We start from the raw sequence: 19,592 nt of genomic DNA, 5'->3' as shown, positions 1-19,592 counted from the left end.
CGCAAAGGAAACAAAGCGAGAGTGTTTCTCCTGAGCTGTCAGAAGCTGAGAAGAGAAATTAAATACTGTAAATACACACGGGAACCATACCTCTGTGTGGTGTTTTACCGAGAGATGCAGCATCAGATTTTCAGGCAAGGCATATGCGGTATGTGTCTTGAAGGATAGTGGTTTCCAGGAAGCAGGCCACAATAAGACAGACTCTGCAGTTTATCTTCTGAACAACTCTGATGGGAGAGGAGGGGTTGTGGGGGAACCCTCTATTGTCTTAATTTAATATGGAGTAAGATTACACAGAGGTTTAACCCTGGCAGCATCCAAATAGACCAGACGTTCAACTGTTCAACAGAGCTTAGGCTTGGAGACAGTTTTTGATAATGGTGGAGGACCTTGTGATGCTTTTTGTCATTAGCAAACTTGGTATGTCTCTCTGTTGTCCCTGGATCCCTACATACATTTACTTCATATTACTTCATGAATTGAAGCTATCTTTTTAATAGTGAATTTTGCAGTGTATTGTGATGATGAAAGTGATAAAAGCGAACACACTACCAACAACCATAATACTGAAAATACATTAGTAAGCATTACAACAGCAACGATTGGGTCAAAAATCCTGATAATATTTATTTTTCTTTCATATATAACTTTGGACATATGGATATCCCCCGATAATCCGTGGAAAGAAATTCTGGAGAAAAGCTTGAGATGCTTAGAGGAAAACCCTGTTACGTCTTTGGAAAGTCCGTTGCGGGGGGTATGTGACGCGGGGCCCTGACCTCACACAAAAACACAGCGTCTTACGGCATCTCAGATACCTGTCATGTTTCTCAAGATCTCTCCTCTCTACTCTTTAAGAAGAAAAACAACAGAACTGTAAAAAGGTCACTTGTTTTTTTTTCTGGTTTTATTTGGTACAAACTGTACAGTGCTTGTTTAAAACCATGAGACACACAGGGCCTTGTTTCCTCTTTGAGTTTCACCTCAATAATAGTTTTGTGGCTTTTGGCTTCCGTGATAAGGATACATGTTAAACGTGATATTGGTCGGTTTTTGGGCTTTTTTTTGCTGTGCACGTTTCTGTGCATGCGAATGTGTGTGTATGTATGTGTGTGTGTGTGTGTGTGTGAGAGAGAGATAGAGAGAGAGAGTGTATGCAAGAAATGCAGGTGTATGTGTGTGGGAGGGAGTGCAGGTGTGTATGTGTGGTTGTGTGTGTGTTAATATTCTGTGGGTTTTCAGATGATTATCAGTACATCATCTGTGAAAGGATAAAGGTGTAATGTGCTGGAGCTTTCTGCACAGTTCTGCTTCTAAACAACAATAACAAAAAAATACACATTTCATATAAATTATATTGACAAAAAGGTCAATAAAATGCTTTGATTATGCATTTTAAATAATAAAGAATTTGACAAAACAAAAAGTACAACCAAATATCCTCTCCGGTAGGGTCTAAATAAAAACATGAACAGAAGATGCATGGGTAGGAACATGGACATACCTATAAAGAATTCAAGGTATATAACATTTAAAAGAGTATAGGCTAGTGCACTCAAAGCTCTTAGTCATCTATTTAGAACTGAAAAAATAAAAAACGATATAACTAAACTAACTATCGTAAATAACTGTCTTACAACATCTAGTTGGAGCCATTGTTTTGTTTCCACATGCTAACGGAAATACTTTTGATAAAGTTCAAAATGCAAAGTGTGTGTTAATCAGCAGGTTTATCAAATGTCTGAGGTGCTCGTTTTCCATTCCTTATCCTTTTCCTCTTTTTGTATTTTTCCACGAGGCCAAAGCCTATACAAAGGGCCCGCTTTCTAGGATATCTCAGTAATTTGGAAAGAACCTCAGCCCAGCAGATGTTAATCGCAGACAAGCAGCTGCTGCGTGTGGGCTATGCCTTCTAGTTACACCACTGTCTACGAGTTACACACTGATACTACCACCTAGTGGTTTAAAGCCGGGCGTGGCGCGGCAGGCTATCACCAGGAGAGTTAACTGCACCATGAAAGTGAGTCACCAAGACGACTGTAACACGAACATCCTAAGCAACGGAGCTTTAAAAGGCTATTTTAGTGCCATTTCATAATGATCGTGATGGCAGTCAACCCATAGCCTAGGCTAGCCTACTGCTTTCACATTATGTTCACACAGATGTAATTTTGTGACGCAACAAATGAACCATGCTGTGCCGTCAATTTAATGACAAACAAATGTCAGTCAGTCTCCGGGGTGAGTCTGGAGTATCGAAGACCCGGTAGGCTACAGGGCCTACCTATCACTCACATCAGTGACAGATTTTCTACTCGGACTGGTGCTACTGTCACGTTGCCATCTTTTTTGTCGGGGGAACTAAAATCACTTCTGGCTTTTAAAAGGGGGCGTGTGCTGTTTAGAGACAGAAAGGGGGGTGTACCAACACCAACACAGCGATTCCTCTCTTTTTAACCGCGGTCAAATCATGGACACATAATTCTGTCTATAAATAGAAACTTATTCTTGTCGATCCAAGCCGAACATCTGCTATGCACGCAATGCACAGTAAAGTATCGGAATCACTGGGAAATACCGAAGCAGAATTCGCCTTCAGCGCTGCTGTTAGTTCTCCACTGGCGCCGTGCAAGAAGACACGTTCTACTCAGGTCTACAGTGGGCCGAAAAGGGTGGATGGTTTAAGTTGAAGCCTACAGTAGGTAAAAGAGTTGCATTAGAGTGGTTGCAACAAGAGACATGGCTTATATCAGCTGCTAGTCGAAACATGACAAGATGTCACAAAACAATAATTTCTTAGCCATCCCGGATCAAAGAGATCTCTTCGTCCCGGTGGGGAATGGAGGATCTGAGAAGCGCAGCAATTCTCCCGTGGATGACGAGGACGAGGAACCCGAGGATGACATTCGACTCATACCCAGGTCCTCTCCCGTGCCCAGGAAGCGCGGCCCGTCAATTGCTGATGAGACGGCGGAGTATATGCGAATTCGACTGGCTTTAAAACGCCGAGTGTCATTCGCCGATGCCACAGGTGGAGATCTCGTGGATGTGAAAGAATTTGCTGCTTTTGATTCAGACGACGAAGACACCGCCGAAAGATGGGAGGCAGAGGAAGCTCGTTATCGCGCCGCTGTACGCGAACCGACCTACCACCTGCATCCAGAGTTTCAGGGGTTATCTGGCGATGAATTGATGGCAGCTGTGCGCGCCCATAAAGTAGAAGTGGAACCTGTATCTTTTGATCCTGACGAGCCACTGGCATTCTCCGGAAAAATTCGTGTTCTCAATATTTCGTTCCAGAAGTCAGTGTATGTGCGCTCTACCATGGACGGTTGGGGCACCTTCTTTGATTATCCGGCAGATTATTTGGAAAGCTCTAACGACGGAGAATCCGATCTGTTCTCATTTAAATTGTCATTTGCTCCACCTTACCTTTTCCACGGCGCGCGAATTGATTTTGTAGTGCGTTATGAAACGCCAAATGGAGAGTTCTGGGCTAACAACTCCGGCAAGAATTATTCGGTTACACTTCTCGTTACATTTGAAGACCGTGCAGTTCACGCCTCTGGCATGGATTTGCATAGCATACGGGGTATATTAAAGCCGCCAAGACCTGGGTAAGTATATTGAGTAGCCGGCACCAGTTAACCTAGTGTAGTTATAGCGGAACATGTTATGTTGTGTTGTTATGCTCTCGCTCTCTCTCTCTCACACACACACATACTTTGTTGATTGGAGAATTGAATAAAGACAACCGCCTCTTCCTTAATTAGCCTTAATATATCCCCAGTGACATTATTATCAGTGCCTTTGCTGCTCTTTTAAAGGAACATGAGCCTGGCCTGGCACTAACTGTAGTCCACTGCTTCGTGTTTTCAGACATCAAACGAAACAACCGAACAGCAAACGAAAGGTAAAGCAAGTCATAGCACATAGTCAGAGATGGCAAACGTCACTAGTTTCACGTCAGTCAGTCATTCCACATGCAGAACATCCAGGGTCTGGCCTTTAGTCGACAGTGCACACACCCCTCAGTATGGCAACTATCCAGGAGTGTGAGAGGAGCTTGAAAATAGGACAAGGCAGGTGTTGCTTTTAGCCTGATTTACCCCTGACCTTTCTGCTGCAAGTGGTGGGAGAGAGAGAGAGAGAGGAGTGGGAGACTGGGCTGGCTGACTTCCTGCCCTGACTGCTGGAGTAGTGTCTGTGACGAGTGATGATCATTTTCCTCCGCTGTACAGCGACAAACCCCCACCCCCACCCCATCCCCAACACACACACACTAGGCCTACCCTTTCAAACCACATCATCATTCAGTGCTTTTAATGTGAAAGGGCAGTACAGAGTGTTGGGGGCCCAAACTGATCCATACATGACAAGCCATAAAGGTTAGCAGTGTTTTAAAGCGTATCTTCCATAGTCTGAACACTCATAGGTAGATTCCAGTGTTGTAGTTCAAAGGATGAGGGTGTAGCACCTCCACATGTCATGCCTTTATGAGCGAACTTGCTCTGGTTTATGTTTTAGACTGGTAAGTGTTACATTGTCAGATGTACAATTGGCAGCTATAATTTTATTTCTCTTTTATTTCTCTCTGCATTTGATCTTACTTGTGCATTGATCATATGTCAGGTTAACATTTTATACGACAAGCATAGAGAAGATGTGCTTAGTGTCCTATCTTACTCATGCAGTTTTATTTATTTTATCATTGTCATGCATCTGCTGCAATACCACAAGCAGATGCTGTGCAATACGACAGCGTTTCTTTGGAGTGATAACAAAAGAGGACCGACTAAGATGCTCTGCATTGTGGAAGTGTGGCCCTGCAGATTTACAGTGGGATAATACGATAGCACCTCGCCAAACCACATAGGTGACCACAAGCAAGAGCGTGAGGCCAACAGAGAAGCCAAGTGTCCTAGCAAAGGGTCCTAATTAGGGCAGGTTGTGTCTGGTCAGGTAGATCCACGTGATTTGTCATCTGCATGAGGTCACGTGTCAGGGGAAAAGGGTGAAGGTCTTGATGGGGTGCGGAAGGTGGAGGGCGGGGTAAGGTGGGGCTGGGACGGCTAGAGGGCTAGGAAGGGGGGTGGGGGACGTTTAGCACAGTCCCCAGAATCTCTGAGGTCCTACACTGGATCAGCTGAGATGGTATCACTGGAGGCAAATGCCACTAGGGTCATCGTGACTTTCCACTCTTAAAAGGAACGGCATCGGCAACAGGCATGTCTCTCATAGGACTTGGCCTTCTGAGGAAAAAGGTCACGTAAACGTACACCGTAAATTAACACAACTTACTACCGAGTTGTGTAAGAGACCTGTTTCATCCTTGTGGCCATTATTTAGGAGGTGCATGTGAAAATAACAACTCCGAGCCAGTGTTTCATGATAAAATAGACAACACGTTACTACACTCCACTCCAAAGGCTAAAAGTATTTTTAGCTTCCAGTGAGAAGAGTTTCTCATCCTCACAGCCAGATTACAGCACAGCCTGTCTGGGAGCTTCACTACACATTAATCTCACCATCTTTCAGTAAAGAATCCCTGTAGAGTACATCCCACATGGACTCCCATATGCCCCATCTGTGGCTAAATGTGCCTGCTGTTGACCAAATTAGGCCTGTACATTCTGATGTTTACATATCACAAATCATACATGACCATTACATTCATCTAATTGTTTGAGTCGGCTGTGTGGCATGGAATGTGATCTTTTAAAATGACCCTCTCTTCCTCCTCCAGAATGGACTATGACGACTCTCAGGACTACGATGACGAAGGTACAGTACACGTGGAAAGGCCCGATTTAGCTATTTCGACATAGTGCTGAGAGCTTCTGTCAGCAAAGTATATGGACACTTACAGGTTAAAAGCTTGAAACTGTAGCGTAAGAAACACCTAGGATTCATACTTGCCATGTATATTACTCTATAAATTAGATTAAATTAGATTCAACTTTATTGTTATTGTGCAGATACAAGTACAAAGACAACAAAATGCAGTTTGTGTCTAACCAGAAGTGCAAAAAAGTGCAATGTGATATACAAAGTATAGACATGTGGTGCAGACAGTACAATATATGTAGTGCAGTGTAGACAGTAGTGTACAGTTGGTTTGAAGATGGTTCAGAGTAATACAAATTAAATATAAATATATGTGCAGTGTACAGTATTAGCAGTTACCTTATACAAACAGAATAAATATGGCTATGTAGTATGAACAATGTATGAACAACATGTACAGATATGTGCAGTGTAGTAGCAGTAACATTATAATAAGAGTAGTAAGAATAATATAGATATATGCAGTGTATTAGAATATATTATAAGAAAAACAGAATAAATATGGATATTCAGTATAGTATAGACAGATATGTGCATTGCTGTGCAGAGACAGTAACATTATAAGAGAAGTAAGAATAAGTGAATGTGCAGGATGAGTAGTATGAAGAGCAATCTGTGGTAAAGAGCTTGCCTGTACATTTTGTACTAAAATGGCATGATGTCTTTCAACATGCAAGGTAGCTCTTAGAAAGTATATTTTTTATTTTGCTGTGTATGAGAACCCTTACAGTAATTATGTGTTGACAAACGGTGCTTGTATAAACTATAAATAAACATGAATGCATTTTACAGACCTATTTTAATCGGTAACAGCTAGTTAGATTAACTGGCATGGCATGGCATTGCATGCTGTAGAAGCAACGTGTTGATTGGCTGGAATTATGTGGCCACTGTTGCCATGAAAAACAGAGCGAAGACAATAACATTTTTATGAGTACACACATGGAACAAACAGTTACAGGATAGGGCCATGAGGAGCAATTAGGCTAACAGTTTTATTAGACATGTGGATTTCACCTTTCATACTGGACATGATTGGACAGCAGTTGAATCAAATAGATGTTCTAAGAACTTAGAACTATGTGTCTGGAACTCTCTTGGACATGGTAATCAACACCTAGGGGGCTAATTTGAATGATAGGCAAAGTGCAAAGTCTTAAGTCTAAATAACCAAGGAAAGTGTGTCAATTTGCGAATATCCACATGTCACATGATAACTACAGTATTCATGGGTTTCATCAGGTCCCTTGCCACAGGTGTATTAATCAAGCACCATGCAGTCTGCATTCATAAACTAGGTGCTTGATTTTATACACCTGTGGGAAGGGACCTGATGAGACGCATGAGTACTGTAGTACAATAGTTCATGCACGAGAACTCTGCTTGTTGATGATTTGATGATTTGTTTGTTGTTTTGAAAGTAGCTGTGGTAAACGGCTAGCCTGACGAGCCAGACCCACATTAAAATGTAGGGTCTGGGCACTCACCGTTCGCAGTGCTCAGTCCGAGGGGCGGGATAATCAGTTGTCTTTCAAATTCCCTCTGCACGCAATAGGACAGCGGCAGCGCTATGAGTCCCATGCGTTTCCCACCAGCGGAGCTAGTTGGCTAGTTCAAACCTTTGCCAACTTAATAAAAGCTTAACTCGTGTCACACTGTTCGCCAACAGCAACATCCATCTTATTTGTTTTCAAGTAGCAGGGAATTCAAGCCAAACCGTTGCAACTCTGCCATCAATCATTATGTTAAGCCCACCTAACGACTATATACACGATTTCATTGGCCTGATTGAGTTTCGATTTCTGGAGCTCACAAGCCAACGTAGAGTTGCTAGACTAGCCCTGGCAGCAAATGTAATTTGCTGCCGCTAGGGGCGCGTATAGATTTCTAGGCTAGTAAACGGCAGTAGCAACACCTGCAAACATGAAACATTTGCAGTTGAAGGAATGTGTAAATTTATACAGCAAAGGTAAATACATTGTTTCCTGACTGCCAATGCGGTTTATTATCAGTTTGTAAAGGTTAGACGAAGTAGGAAGTAACGTTACAAATCCCTGATCAATGTAATTGGTTAGGCCGGGTCAATGATTTCAAAGTTAACGCAAAGTCTACACCCATTACATTTTCCACATTTTGAAAACATTTCCCAATGGAGAGAACCCAGACTGTCTTCATGAACTGAAATGAAGTAGTGAGTCTGGTGAAACCAACCAGTGAAATGGCACATCAGCAGGAGGGTGTGGGCTCATGTGTTTTGGTATTAGGAACTGAAATGCGACAATTTTTTCATCAAAAATGCAGTGCTGAATCAAGTGCTCATTTAAAGTCTTTACCACAATGCACAGCCTTGTTTGAGACGCATACAGTGTACTTGAAGCTGCATAGTATGATGAAATCATGTTCAGATGTTCAGGTCAGTTTAGAAACACTTTTATATTTTCAGAATAGGTCTTGGAAGTACTATGCTTTTAGTTTAGAAGAGGTATTAATACTGTGCTAGTGGGGTGACTTGGGGAGAAATGTTTTTTTTTTTTATGGTGGCTTAATCAGAGTCGACTTCCTCTTGAGTCATACGATGGTTTCCTGTTCTCCTGTTTTAACATAGGGGCTAGTAGGGAGCCAGAGGACCAGCCACGTCCGGTGCACCCTGTGATCGTTCATCCTGAGATGGACATAGATGTGAGTAGGCCTGCCACAGTACTACTCAGGCACTTCATCCATAAAGAGAACACTCTAGAACGCATTCTTAAATATTATTCTATTCATTACATTTTAATCAAACTATTTCTAATAAATATTCTAGAGTGGAATACTGTTGATGTCCTAGAACACAATTAGAATTATATTGATCTAGGTAGGCCTAAAAGATCACAATATTTACTTCACATATGGTAGATATTTAGTAATATAGTGAATAATAGTGAAATTGAAAGGCTTTACTAAATTTGTATTTCAGCACTTATTCCTAAAGAGATAATGATTGGTTGTCCAATTTTTTGATGGACACTTTAGCACACAGACTGTTTCTATAGTTGTCTGCAATTGTGTAACTCTTATTTAAATATATAGATTTTTAAATATATAAAACTGCTCTCGGGCTTAACTACAGACATCTTAAGATGTCAAACAGTGTTTTATGTCAAAAGTGCTGACAAATTCTGCAATACTCAATGTTGATTAAGCAACATCATTAATTTCACAAGACTTGCAACAGAAACAAACAACAGCATTGACAACACTTGTACAAAAAAGTACAAACAAATACAAAATACATGCAAGGACACAGATGCAGAAATACATGCATAATAATAAATATAAGTACAGAAATGAAATACATTCATTGTTATTCTAATTATAATTCAGAAACATGTTGTTGTCAAATTTATCTGATGTACTATTTGCTTATTGCTGGCAGAATTAACCCTTATGATGTGTATGTATGTATACATGTTTGTGCATCTATTAGTTCATGTACATGCGACTCTATGTATGTGTTTCTTGTTAATATGTTTGTGCTGTACATATAAGCTGTGTGTCTGTTAAAGTTAAATATGTTATAAACACAAATATCCACTGTTTTTGGGTCATTATGTTGGCTTCATTTATAAAGAAAATGAAAACATCATTCAAAATGATTAATTCAAATCAGCTTTGCTGCTAATCTCTCATGTCATTCAGTTAAAATGTAATGTCAAGATTAAACGTATTAGTCCACTTCTACAAACTGACAATTTAAACAACAATTCCAGATGCTGCAGATATACATTTAAAACTTGTTATATTTAATATACCATATTATATAATTCATGAAATACTTCTAATGAAATTCTTTTTCCATTGCTAATAATGTTCCTCCTAATGGTTATGTTGTTTATTTCCTGTTTCACCTCAATGGCTGTTTTTCTGTTGAACACAGCTTATTGAAGCTTCCGCAAGACATTAGGTAATGTGCACAGAGCTTGCTAATTGTCTGTCATTAGTTTGTCAACTGTCTGTCATCTGCATGCACTGAATATGCCATCCCCCTATTTACCTCATGCATCTCCCAGATGTATTAATAACGTGACAGAAAAAACAGAGGATAGCCTCTTACAGCCTGATTCATCTAAAAATCATCCTTCTTAATCCTGACTCTGTGAAGCCACATTACTGCATGATTTGGTCTTCCTGCTTGAACACACTGGATTAGCTAATAATGTTTTATTGGCTAAGTGGAGTGTGTTCAGATTCTTCTGTTTCTATCCTACCCGAAAGGTAAAATAAATAAATAAATAAATAAAACAGTGACGACAGGAACAGGATTGAAGAATGTTCATGAAAAAGATCTAAATAATGTGAATTAATACTTTCATACGCTTTCAGTGATCTTCTGGAACTAGGACACTGGACTGTGCTTACATTCATGGAAACCATATCTGTTCTTAAAACACATTACAATCATACATATTAATATTAATCATTAAACTTTAAGCGTCTCATAATATGCCATTGTAGTTAATGATAGTAGTTTAGTGTCCAATTAAAGGTGCAGTCAGCGATCGTGCATGGCGTTGCATTTTTCTTATGTTGTATGTTTCGTATTTCGTTTTTCGTTTCGTATGTTGTATGTATGTTTATATTTATATTTCTTAGCAGATGCTTTTGTCCAAAACAACTTACATAATATTTTAATCAAGGACCAAACAAAACACACTAGAGAGGTAGATCACCCCTCCCTTCAGCATTCCCAGAGAAACTTCACACAGTGTTTTGTTTTTGTTTGGAGGACAGGCTGCCCCTAATTTGTTTGTTTCCAGTTTTCGGAACCTGGGCAGCCTACAGAGACCATTTTTTTACAGTGCATGGGATGGGCAGCTAATGGATCATGAGGACATAGCTGAATGTGACAATCGCGTATGATTGCTGACTGTCTAACCAAATAAACGTTAATAGAAAAAAACATAAACATGATGCATTCATTTCCATCTGTGTCATTATACAGGTACATGTTTTTATGGTGTATGGTGTATCTAGAACAAAAACTCTTAATTTCTCACATATCCAGAAGAGTTCTTCTAATTAATATTTCTATTAGAGTACAAATACAGTCATGTATATGTAGATATTGTAACTGTAGATTACAAACTGCCTTTCTGTTATGCTTGGCTACTTGATTTGTGTCAAGTGTGTTTGTGTTTTATGACAACACTACACAATGTATCAACAGGAAACATTGCTGCCTTGTATCCTGTATTAATTTTATTTCAAACATTTCAGTGCCATAATATGTCTGTGTATTGTGTTTTAATTTGACTTTGAATGTACATTAGATGTACTGTATGTCTGTAGCAGCTTAATTGCCACCCTAAATGACGCATGGTAGTGCACTTTCAGTTATTTGATGCATTGTGTTTAATCGATTTGAATGTCAAAAGCATGGGGATATACAATATGTACATAGTGAAGAAACCCAATACGCCAAGAATGCTCACTATATGTTGAGACTGGATAGAAGCTCCTTTATTTCGTCCTCTTGGGAGACAGCCAATGGGAACTGGAGTAAATGGGAGAATACAAAACACTTCCTGGCGAATTTCCTTAACCACAGAAGCTGCAAATGTCCATGCACTTTGAGGGGAAGTCAACTAAGATGGTGGATCACCAAAACCTCTTGTGGTCTTTTTGACATAAAGTATTAAAACAATCACCCCATACCACACAAATTCTATAGGGTGTTTTTTTTTTTTTTATATAGACCTATATAATCTTTAAAATCCTCATACATGTGTAGATGTCTTTAAAAAAATGGTTTACTGAGCACCCCTGATGAGTCAGTTTACTGCATCAGCATGGTGTCTGAAGGCTCAGTACTAATTATTTGGTTCTTGTTCTCAAACGTAAGGGTTCCCCACTGTTTTTGTGTCAGTGGCATGGTATTGTTATTGATTTCATGTTTTTTTTTTATAAAACTAAATATAAAGTCTGGTGTTAATTTGTACATTGCAAAAAGGTTCTTAATTCTTATATCTACCAGATTTCATAGGAGCTATTTTTCTGCTCTGCATGATCAAACTTGTGATAAATGGTTAAGAATAGCCACAAAACCCTTTTATTTAGATTTAGGACCCCTGATTATTGTCCTTAGTTGTGTTTGCTGTTGTTTGTATTGCCTGTCACTCTCTGCCTCTGTATTACAGGTGGGAGGTCAGGAGCAGGGATCTCTCTCCAGCACAGACCCTTCACAAACAACAACAGCAGTAACAACAACAACAACAATAACAGAAGGCACACCCTATTCTAGCACTACCACTGACCTGACTGCTCCAGCCATTGAGAGGAGCCTGTGCGATCAGCAGGACACCACAACCCAAGCCAGCACTTCCCTGCCACTGCCAGAACCAGAACTTGGATCAGACCTGAACCACCCACCGCAACCACAGCAAGAGAACCAAGAGAGTGAACCAGCGGTCCAGAAAGAAGTCAAAGATGTAACTTCAATCTCAGCATGCCACAGTGCTATATCAGCCTTGGCAGAACACACTATTGCTGAAGACAACTTTGGATTGATGCCACCCTCAGAGACCAGACACACAGACCCTAAGCCTGATATAGCAACAGATATACCTCATCACTCAGACCCTCCTGACCAGGCTGCCCCGTGTCTGTTATTAGGTGATGAAATGGATGGGAATAAGCACAAAGACACAAGGCTCACATCTGCTGAAGAAATGGATGCGAACAAGGACAAAGAAACAAGGCTCACATCTGCCGAAGAGATGGAGGATGATTTTGAGGAGCTCACAGCGTTAGCAGAAGAGGCTGGAGAGATCGAGGAGAAGATTGACACCAGTGAGAGGTTTGAAGGGGCAGAGGAGGAGCCTGGGGAGATCGAGGAGAAGATTGACACCAGTGAGAGGTTTGAAGGGGCAGAGGAGGAGCCTGGAAAGATTGAGGAGAAGATTGACACCAGTGAGAGATTTGAAGGGGCAGAGGAGGAGCCTGGGGAGATTGAGGATAAGATTGACACCAGTGAGAGGTTTGAAGGGGCAGAGGAGGAGCCTGGGGAGATTGAGGATAAGATTGACACCAGTGAGAGGTTTGAAGGGGCAGAGAGAAGCACCGTCACAGAGTTGGAGTCACCAATAAGCTCGGACATCCTTGATGAACATGCACAGAATGGGAGCACAGAAGTCGTTGGAGTAGAAATTGCTCTGGAGGAAAACGCTGACCTTGAGGAGGTCCCTCGGGTGAGCCCGGGCCCACTGACGTCAACAGTCGATTCCGGCACTCAGTCGGAGATCTCTAGGGGCCGAGAGCTCAGACTGAAAGAAGAGTCTGCTCAAGCTGCAGGAGAGGACTTGTCTTCCTCAGCAGCGAGCCGTTTGCTGCCAACCCACCAAAGCCCTGTCCACCCAGGGCCAACAGGCGAAGACAGTATGACACTCTCTCTCTCTGATACCATCTTTGATGCTGACAAGTCACCAAAACCACCGCAGCACCCGAAGCCATGCGAGCCACCTGCATTAGAGGAATCAACTGCTTCCTTGGATTCCAAATTTACTAATCATGAAGATTTGGCAGTTACCTCCGATCTCAGACCAGTTGAACAGAAAAACTTTGCTGAAGAAATGGCCTTGCCACAGTATTTCACCATTGACTATCACACAACTACACCATCGACCAGAGATGCATCCCACATCCCAGAGAAAGACAGTCTCGACGTCTCTGCTGGTACTGAGGAAAAGGAGTCCCCCGTTGAAGCCTCCTGTCCAGCCTGTCCAACCATCCTGACCCTGGAGGCCCCTGAAGATGCACTGGAGATGCCTGGAAACTCAGTGGGCACCCTGGACGGTCCTGTCAGCATCTGGAGGACTCTGAGACCTGCCATGTTTGGCATGAGTGTGGTCACCTGTTTCATCGCAGCCGTGCAAGAACCCAGCATCCTCCTCGTGCTGGGACTCTATTTAGTTGTTCACTGTTTCTGATCCATCTTCCTTCCTTTCTTTTTTTTGCTATTCTTGCTTTACTTTTATCTTCTTGAGTGCCTTATTGGTCAGTCCAAACCTATCACCAACATACATTGCAAAGTAGTTTAAATTGACAAAATTCAGTTTCTTTCATTCATTTCAACCCCATAAGCATTGAGTAAAAAATTATTTTTGTTTTAAGTTCACTTTTTTGCATTAATATTTCAGGTCCACATGACAAAGTAGCTAAATGTAGCAACCACCAGTCACTCATATCCAAAGTCACATCCTCAAATCTTAAATGGTGCACTCAATACTGTAACAACATTCATAACAACGGCAGTCTAGTCTACTTGTAGGGTGAAGTAAATTCTATTTACACTTTAACATTGGCAGTGTCTATAATGAAAGTGTCTGGCGGGATTTTCCTGGGATGTGTGTTTTCTGAGGGTTTTAAGCATGCTATATGATACGCAGTGGGTGCCATATTAAATTAATTATGATACATCCTCCAACTTCTGAAAAAAAGAACGGTGGCTAACATCTCTTTCTCAAGATACCTTTATGTAAAAGATCTACAATTATGGCTGGCTTTTATGTAAAAGAATTACAAATATGGCAGGCTTCCCACTAGCGATGAGTGGTAGGGCATCCTGTAGAAGGTTATTTGTGTCTGAAGTGAATGGTCTGTGACGTGCTGGAAACGTTGAAGAGGACGTTGAGACAACAATGATGGTTTGGAAGTAACGTCTAAGATAAGACTTATTATCCCCATGTATGTTTATTTTCCCATAAGTAGTTCTATTATTGTGCATAGAAGAATGATTTAAGTCAAAGGCCAGCAATAAATGTCCTTTATAAAGATAATTTAAAGAGGATCGGCACAGGGTTGACATGATATGTGATTTGATAGATGGTTTGCCGAGATTAATGGTAAATTTCCTTTTGCGTGTGTGTGCGTGAGTGTGTGTGCTGTGTGGATTGTGTGATGAGTATTTCCTGTGTGTGTGTGTGTGTGTATGTTTTTGTGAATATGTGTTCCTGTATAAAATACTCTTCAGATATCATGTATTACATTCAGGTATCACAGCATGGATAACATGTTTCTCGTCTTATAAGAAGTGTTTCATTTACACTAAAACTGTTGTATTCAGCCATTAACCAACAAAAAAAAGCACCGTTTTAACCATGTCTGAAACTGATGTGATCTGTCATATTCTTTGAGTGTCCCATTGAGTGTTGGGAGTGTATATGCAACAAGTCTAACACAAATCTCACTGTGGGATACATGTTGAATGTGGGACTACAAATTCACAATTAAACATGTTCAACAGCACCAAAGTGTGATTATGCATGCAATTGACCCCTGCACCCATCACAAGTTTTTGGCTGTAGGAGTAGGCGTACGGTAAGGAGTATCCTTTACATGTTTACATTTGCTTCAGACTTGCAGGCTAAGGCAGGAGTTTTTTTTTTAATGTGTGTGTGTGTGTTAGAGGAGACAGTTCTTGTGCTTGCACACATACTGGGCAGGAGTCATTTAAATGACCTATGGCACTGATATCGCTGGAAAGGTCACGCATTGCATAGAAGTCAAGGCTTCATGTTACTGGGGAGCCGGGCCACCATTGTAAACTGAGACAGGTGTGAGGGGGCGACAATCCCTGGAGCACAGACCGTCCACCTCAGGCCCTGTGTGACTGATCCCTCAGTCAACTGTCAGTTTACTTTTTAGTATAGAAAGTTTTTTTTTCACTGTTCTGAAGGTTATTTATTAGATTATGTAGAATAGAGACATAGATTTTTCATTGTTAACTGAGAGCATTTATATAATGTCACAGCAAATTATATACTGCTTTCTTTAGGACACTAGGAAAGGGTAGTAGGAAGACTGTCTTTAAGATGCTTTTGTGAAGACTATACAGATTATATAAACATTGTTGAAATCTTTGAATAGCACATTGTAAAACACATTAAAGATGACATACAATGGATGAATAGAGTACTTCACCTTGTTCTATGACGTGAACACAGAAGGCATGCAATGTTGGTCTATCATCAACATGCCAGGATACTATTTTACAAGCTAATTCACAACCCTAGAATTTGTCTGGGGAATAATATGACCCATTTCAGCAGATATCTAGAGCCCCCTCATGCTTATCTGGCACCCACTTCAATAATTAGGTGAGCTTTACTGCTGATGGCCTTTCTATTCTGGTCTTTCCATTCTATGCTATCCTTAATTCAATAATCTGAGATGCAGTGTCTTCAAAACATAATGTACTACAAACACGTTTTTAAAACTACACACTACAGTTTTATAATTTATGGATTATATACAAATCCATAAGTGTAACCCCTAACAGTATGAGCCGATCTTGGGAGTAGGTCTACCTTCTCAACATCCGTGTTAATGTTATTTTGGACACTGGGTGTGGATGTAACCCTAAGATGTTGTGCAGTGTATTTAATCCTTAAATAAAAGCAGATTTATTTTAATCTAGCAGGGTAAAGTGGTCCCCTGTGACACGGTCCAGGAAAAGACATCTCTCTGTCCAGTTGTTTAGGCTATGGGATCCAAATTATATAATTTAGGAAACTGCTGTCATATTGTGACAGATTTACTACTGTGAGGGGAGAAGTAGCTTATTGGTACCTTGTGTACATGTACAAGCATGAAATCTACATAACTGTATGGAGGAAAGCATAGACTCATTGGTTTCTGTATATAATTTTTTCTCAGATGCTAAACTGTATAAACCATTGAAATATAAACAAGTTGAAACAGTCCTGAGGGTGTATAGGAATAATAACTCCAGATTAGGGAAGTTTGAAGCGTATCTCCAGAAAGCATATTATGGCATTAAATGGAGAAACTGAGTGACCTTTATGACCACAGCTGATCCAGTGATGATTCTCTCCCTGCGTTAACTGCACCATGTGCTTTTGGTATTTAAACTGATCATGAACGTTTATCCATTAATTCTGCTCCAATTGACCATGGTCCATGAAACATTTACAGATTTGCCCTCAGTCAACTGTCAAAGCAATGACTTTCTAAGAAAATGGCTCACTACAGAGATGACAACATTCACATATAACGTTTTCTCACTGTTTGCGGATAACAGATTCCCTCTTTAAACATTCTATATAGTTGCTGTCTCCTTGCCAAATGGGAAGATTTAAATGAAGTGAGCTATTACTCTATTTGGGGCTTTTTGGCAACTCTGTTGCTCCCTGAATAAACTGTTGAATGCCTCTCTAAACAAAGGCTTCTTTCTTTATCTCAGCAATGCAGTTGCTGCATGTCTGAGAGGCCTCTTATGTCTACTATGTGCAAATGTGATCTTTGAAGAGTCTACAAATCAGATGTTACATGCGTGGAAAATTAGTAAGTGTGGACATAAAAAAAAAAACAACAAAAAAAAACAAAAAAAACCCACAAACAAAAATCACTTAATTTGGATTTGCACAGAAAATGAATGGAAAATTAAAACGCTGGCATAGAAAAGGCTGACAGACATGAATTGCATATTGAGCACAGAGCCTACTATGTTATACATCAGACACACAAAGGCAAATGATGATGCAAATGATTACAAGGGAAAAACGAACGGTCAGAACACTGACCGGACTGTATTGAGTCTTACAGAAATGTTGCAGATAAGCCTGAGATAAACGCAACCCAGTGACTCTCACGTGACCACACTCTTAAAATGAATGTGTTGAAAATAACACAACTTGTGTTGTTTTTAACACATCACTATGTCCAGATAGGGACAGCACAGTTTGTGTTGTTTCTAACACATTAGTTTTAAGAGTGCAGGGTTTAGCTTTCCCTCAAAATGAGAAATGACTAAACAAGCAAAACTGTCAAAACAAACAAACAAAAAAAAAAATCTCTCTAACCTTTAAAGGTGTAGGTTTTTGAACATTCTAAGTTCCGCAACAATTGAAGGTTCTAAAATTCTGTTGAATTCAATGAACCCAGATATTCTTTAGAACGTTCATTTACAAGGATACAAGGAAGTTTATTGTCACATGCATATAGTTACTGGAAGTAAGAAATGCAGTGAAATTATGTCTGGTGTCAGCCTATTTGTGCAAAGTGGGGGGGGTAAAAAGTGCAGTAGAAGAGGGGTTTAGTAGATTAAGTGGCAAGGGCTGCATAAGAAAGGTGGGGGAGGATTGGAATTTGGGGGGGGAGCAACAGGGGCAAGGAAAAACTCCCTTACCAAGGAAGAAACCTTGGGCAGATCCACGGCTCAAGGGGCTAACCCAACTGCCAGGGGTCTTGGTGTGTGTGTTGGGGGGATGACAGGGGAGATGGGATAGTGTGCTGTGTATGTGGGGAGAGGGCACTTGGTATGTGTGTTGGAGAAGCTTCCTCATGAGACAATGTGCTGTGTATTGGGGGGGGGCAGTGTGCTGTAAGTATGTTGGGGATGTGTGTTGGAGAAGCTTCCTGATGAAATAATGTGCTGTGTATGTAAGGGAGGGGGGGGGACAGTGATTTGCACAGTAACAGAAAATGAAAGCCATAGAAAATAACTCCCAGAACTCCCAACATGGACATGACAAATTGAGCAATGGTCCAGAATGAACCTCAGATAAAGTCATCACAGCAACTCTCTCAAGGCTACTGTTGAGCTTTAACACACGGATGACCAAATAAAGAAAGGGACTCTCACAGAGAAGCTTCTCCTTTAGGCCCCCTGGCTTAGTCGGTCCTCTAAATAAATTCGAGTCCCCGCTGAACCACAGTTCACTTCAGTATCTCAGACACACTGGTTAGGTGCACTGTGTGTGTGTGTGGGAGGATGTGAAAGGGTTAGTGAGGCTGCTACGCAAGGTAGTCTGAAGATTGATTTGGGTTCAGATATTAACCCTTGCAGACTACTGCAAGTCACACTGGTTTGAGCAAGAAATCGCACATAAGTCTGATGTTTGCACAAAAAGGTCAACATGACAATTTCAGGTTTCAGGAATCAGTAATGAATAATTGTCCAAAATCACCTACACCACCAGGACAGAGGCGTCTGGGTCATGCCACTTTCATTACACAGTAAAGGCTCTCAACCCACATGTAAACTTATCACACATAAGAAGCAAGACCGATCTGATGAGACTAACTGCTGCGTGACTTTGCTTCGAACACCAAAAACCACCGTCTGAAACTACAGAAATTACACGTCAGAGTGCCCCTTGAAATGTTTTTTTTTTAAATTTTTTGTTTGTTTCGGTAATGAAAAATATGTGGACAGTTTGCAGCTGACCTACTTTCATAATTTACTTTATTTAAGGGTATCTGAAACACAACCGTGACGGGGTTTTTTTCGTGCTATTCACAGAGAGAAATTTTGCAAAGTCACATAGGGTTCCCACACATTTTTCACTGACAAAATTTCAAAACTTTTCCATGACTGTTTAAAGTGCCCTTAACAGCAAATTTCCATGATCGGTCACAAACCTGCAAGTAAAAAAAAATGTGTTCTTTATCCAGCAGTTAGGCCTAATTATTGAACGAAAAATAAACAAATCACCTTAATTTATTTACTAAAAGGTTAGAAATCGTTAGACCATGTCAATAATAGGGGAAACATCATACCACTACCATTTGTTCAATAAAACAGTACAGCAACACAAACTTCATTAGACCTACATACAACAAATGTGTTATATGACTTTTCCAAAACCATTAATTAATTTATCAAATTGATATGACATTTCTAGGGCTGGAAAAATAAATCTTAAAATTCCATGACTTTTCCAGAATTTTCACGACCATGGAAACCG

General features: G+C 40.6%; 1 protein-coding gene across 2 annotated transcripts; it reads left to right on the top strand.

Moving 5' to 3' along the window:
* The first annotated feature begins 2,247 nt into the window (after positions 1-2,247).
* si:ch211-167b20.8 lies at positions 2,248-15,129 on the top strand. 2 transcript variants are annotated; one of them, XM_042097938.1, is made up of 5 exons: positions 3,477-3,617; positions 3,880-3,913; positions 5,747-5,784; positions 8,453-8,526; positions 12,024-15,129. In XM_042097938.1, the coding sequence occupies exons 3-5, from the start codon at positions 5,748-5,750 to the stop codon at positions 13,809-13,811; spliced, it is 1,899 nt and encodes a 632-aa protein (XP_041953872.1). In that variant the 5' UTR covers positions 3,477-3,617; positions 3,880-3,913; position 5,747; the 3' UTR covers positions 13,812-15,129. The 2 variants fall into 2 exon arrangements, with proteins under 2 accessions (XP_041953871.1, XP_041953872.1); XM_042097937.1 differs by lacking the exon at positions 3,880-3,913 and having other exon boundaries at positions 2,248-3,617.
* Positions 15,130-19,592: the final 4,463 nt, after the last annotated feature.

This window comes from Alosa sapidissima, chromosome 7, assembly GCF_018492685.1.
Source record: "Alosa sapidissima isolate fAloSap1 chromosome 7, fAloSap1.pri, whole genome shotgun sequence".
NCBI lineage: Eukaryota > Metazoa > Chordata > Actinopteri > Clupeiformes > Clupeidae > Alosa > Alosa sapidissima.
The sequence above is the reverse complement of the archived record's forward strand: the minus strand, read 5'-3'. Positions and strand labels throughout refer to the sequence as shown.

Bases quoted from the DNA above. Each gene is read 5' to 3' on its own strand.
- si:ch211-167b20.8 (XM_042097937.1), top strand. From the start codon at position 2,776: ATGTCACAAAACAATAATTTCTTAGCCATCCCGGATCAAAGAGATCTC. The intron at 3,618-5,746 runs GTAAGTATATTG...TTCCTCCTCCAG, and splicing joins TTAAAGCCGCCAAGACCTGG to AATGGACTATGACGACTCTC. The intron at 5,785-8,452 runs GTACAGTACACG...GTTTTAACATAG, and splicing joins TCAGGACTACGATGACGAAG to GGGCTAGTAGGGAGCCAGAG.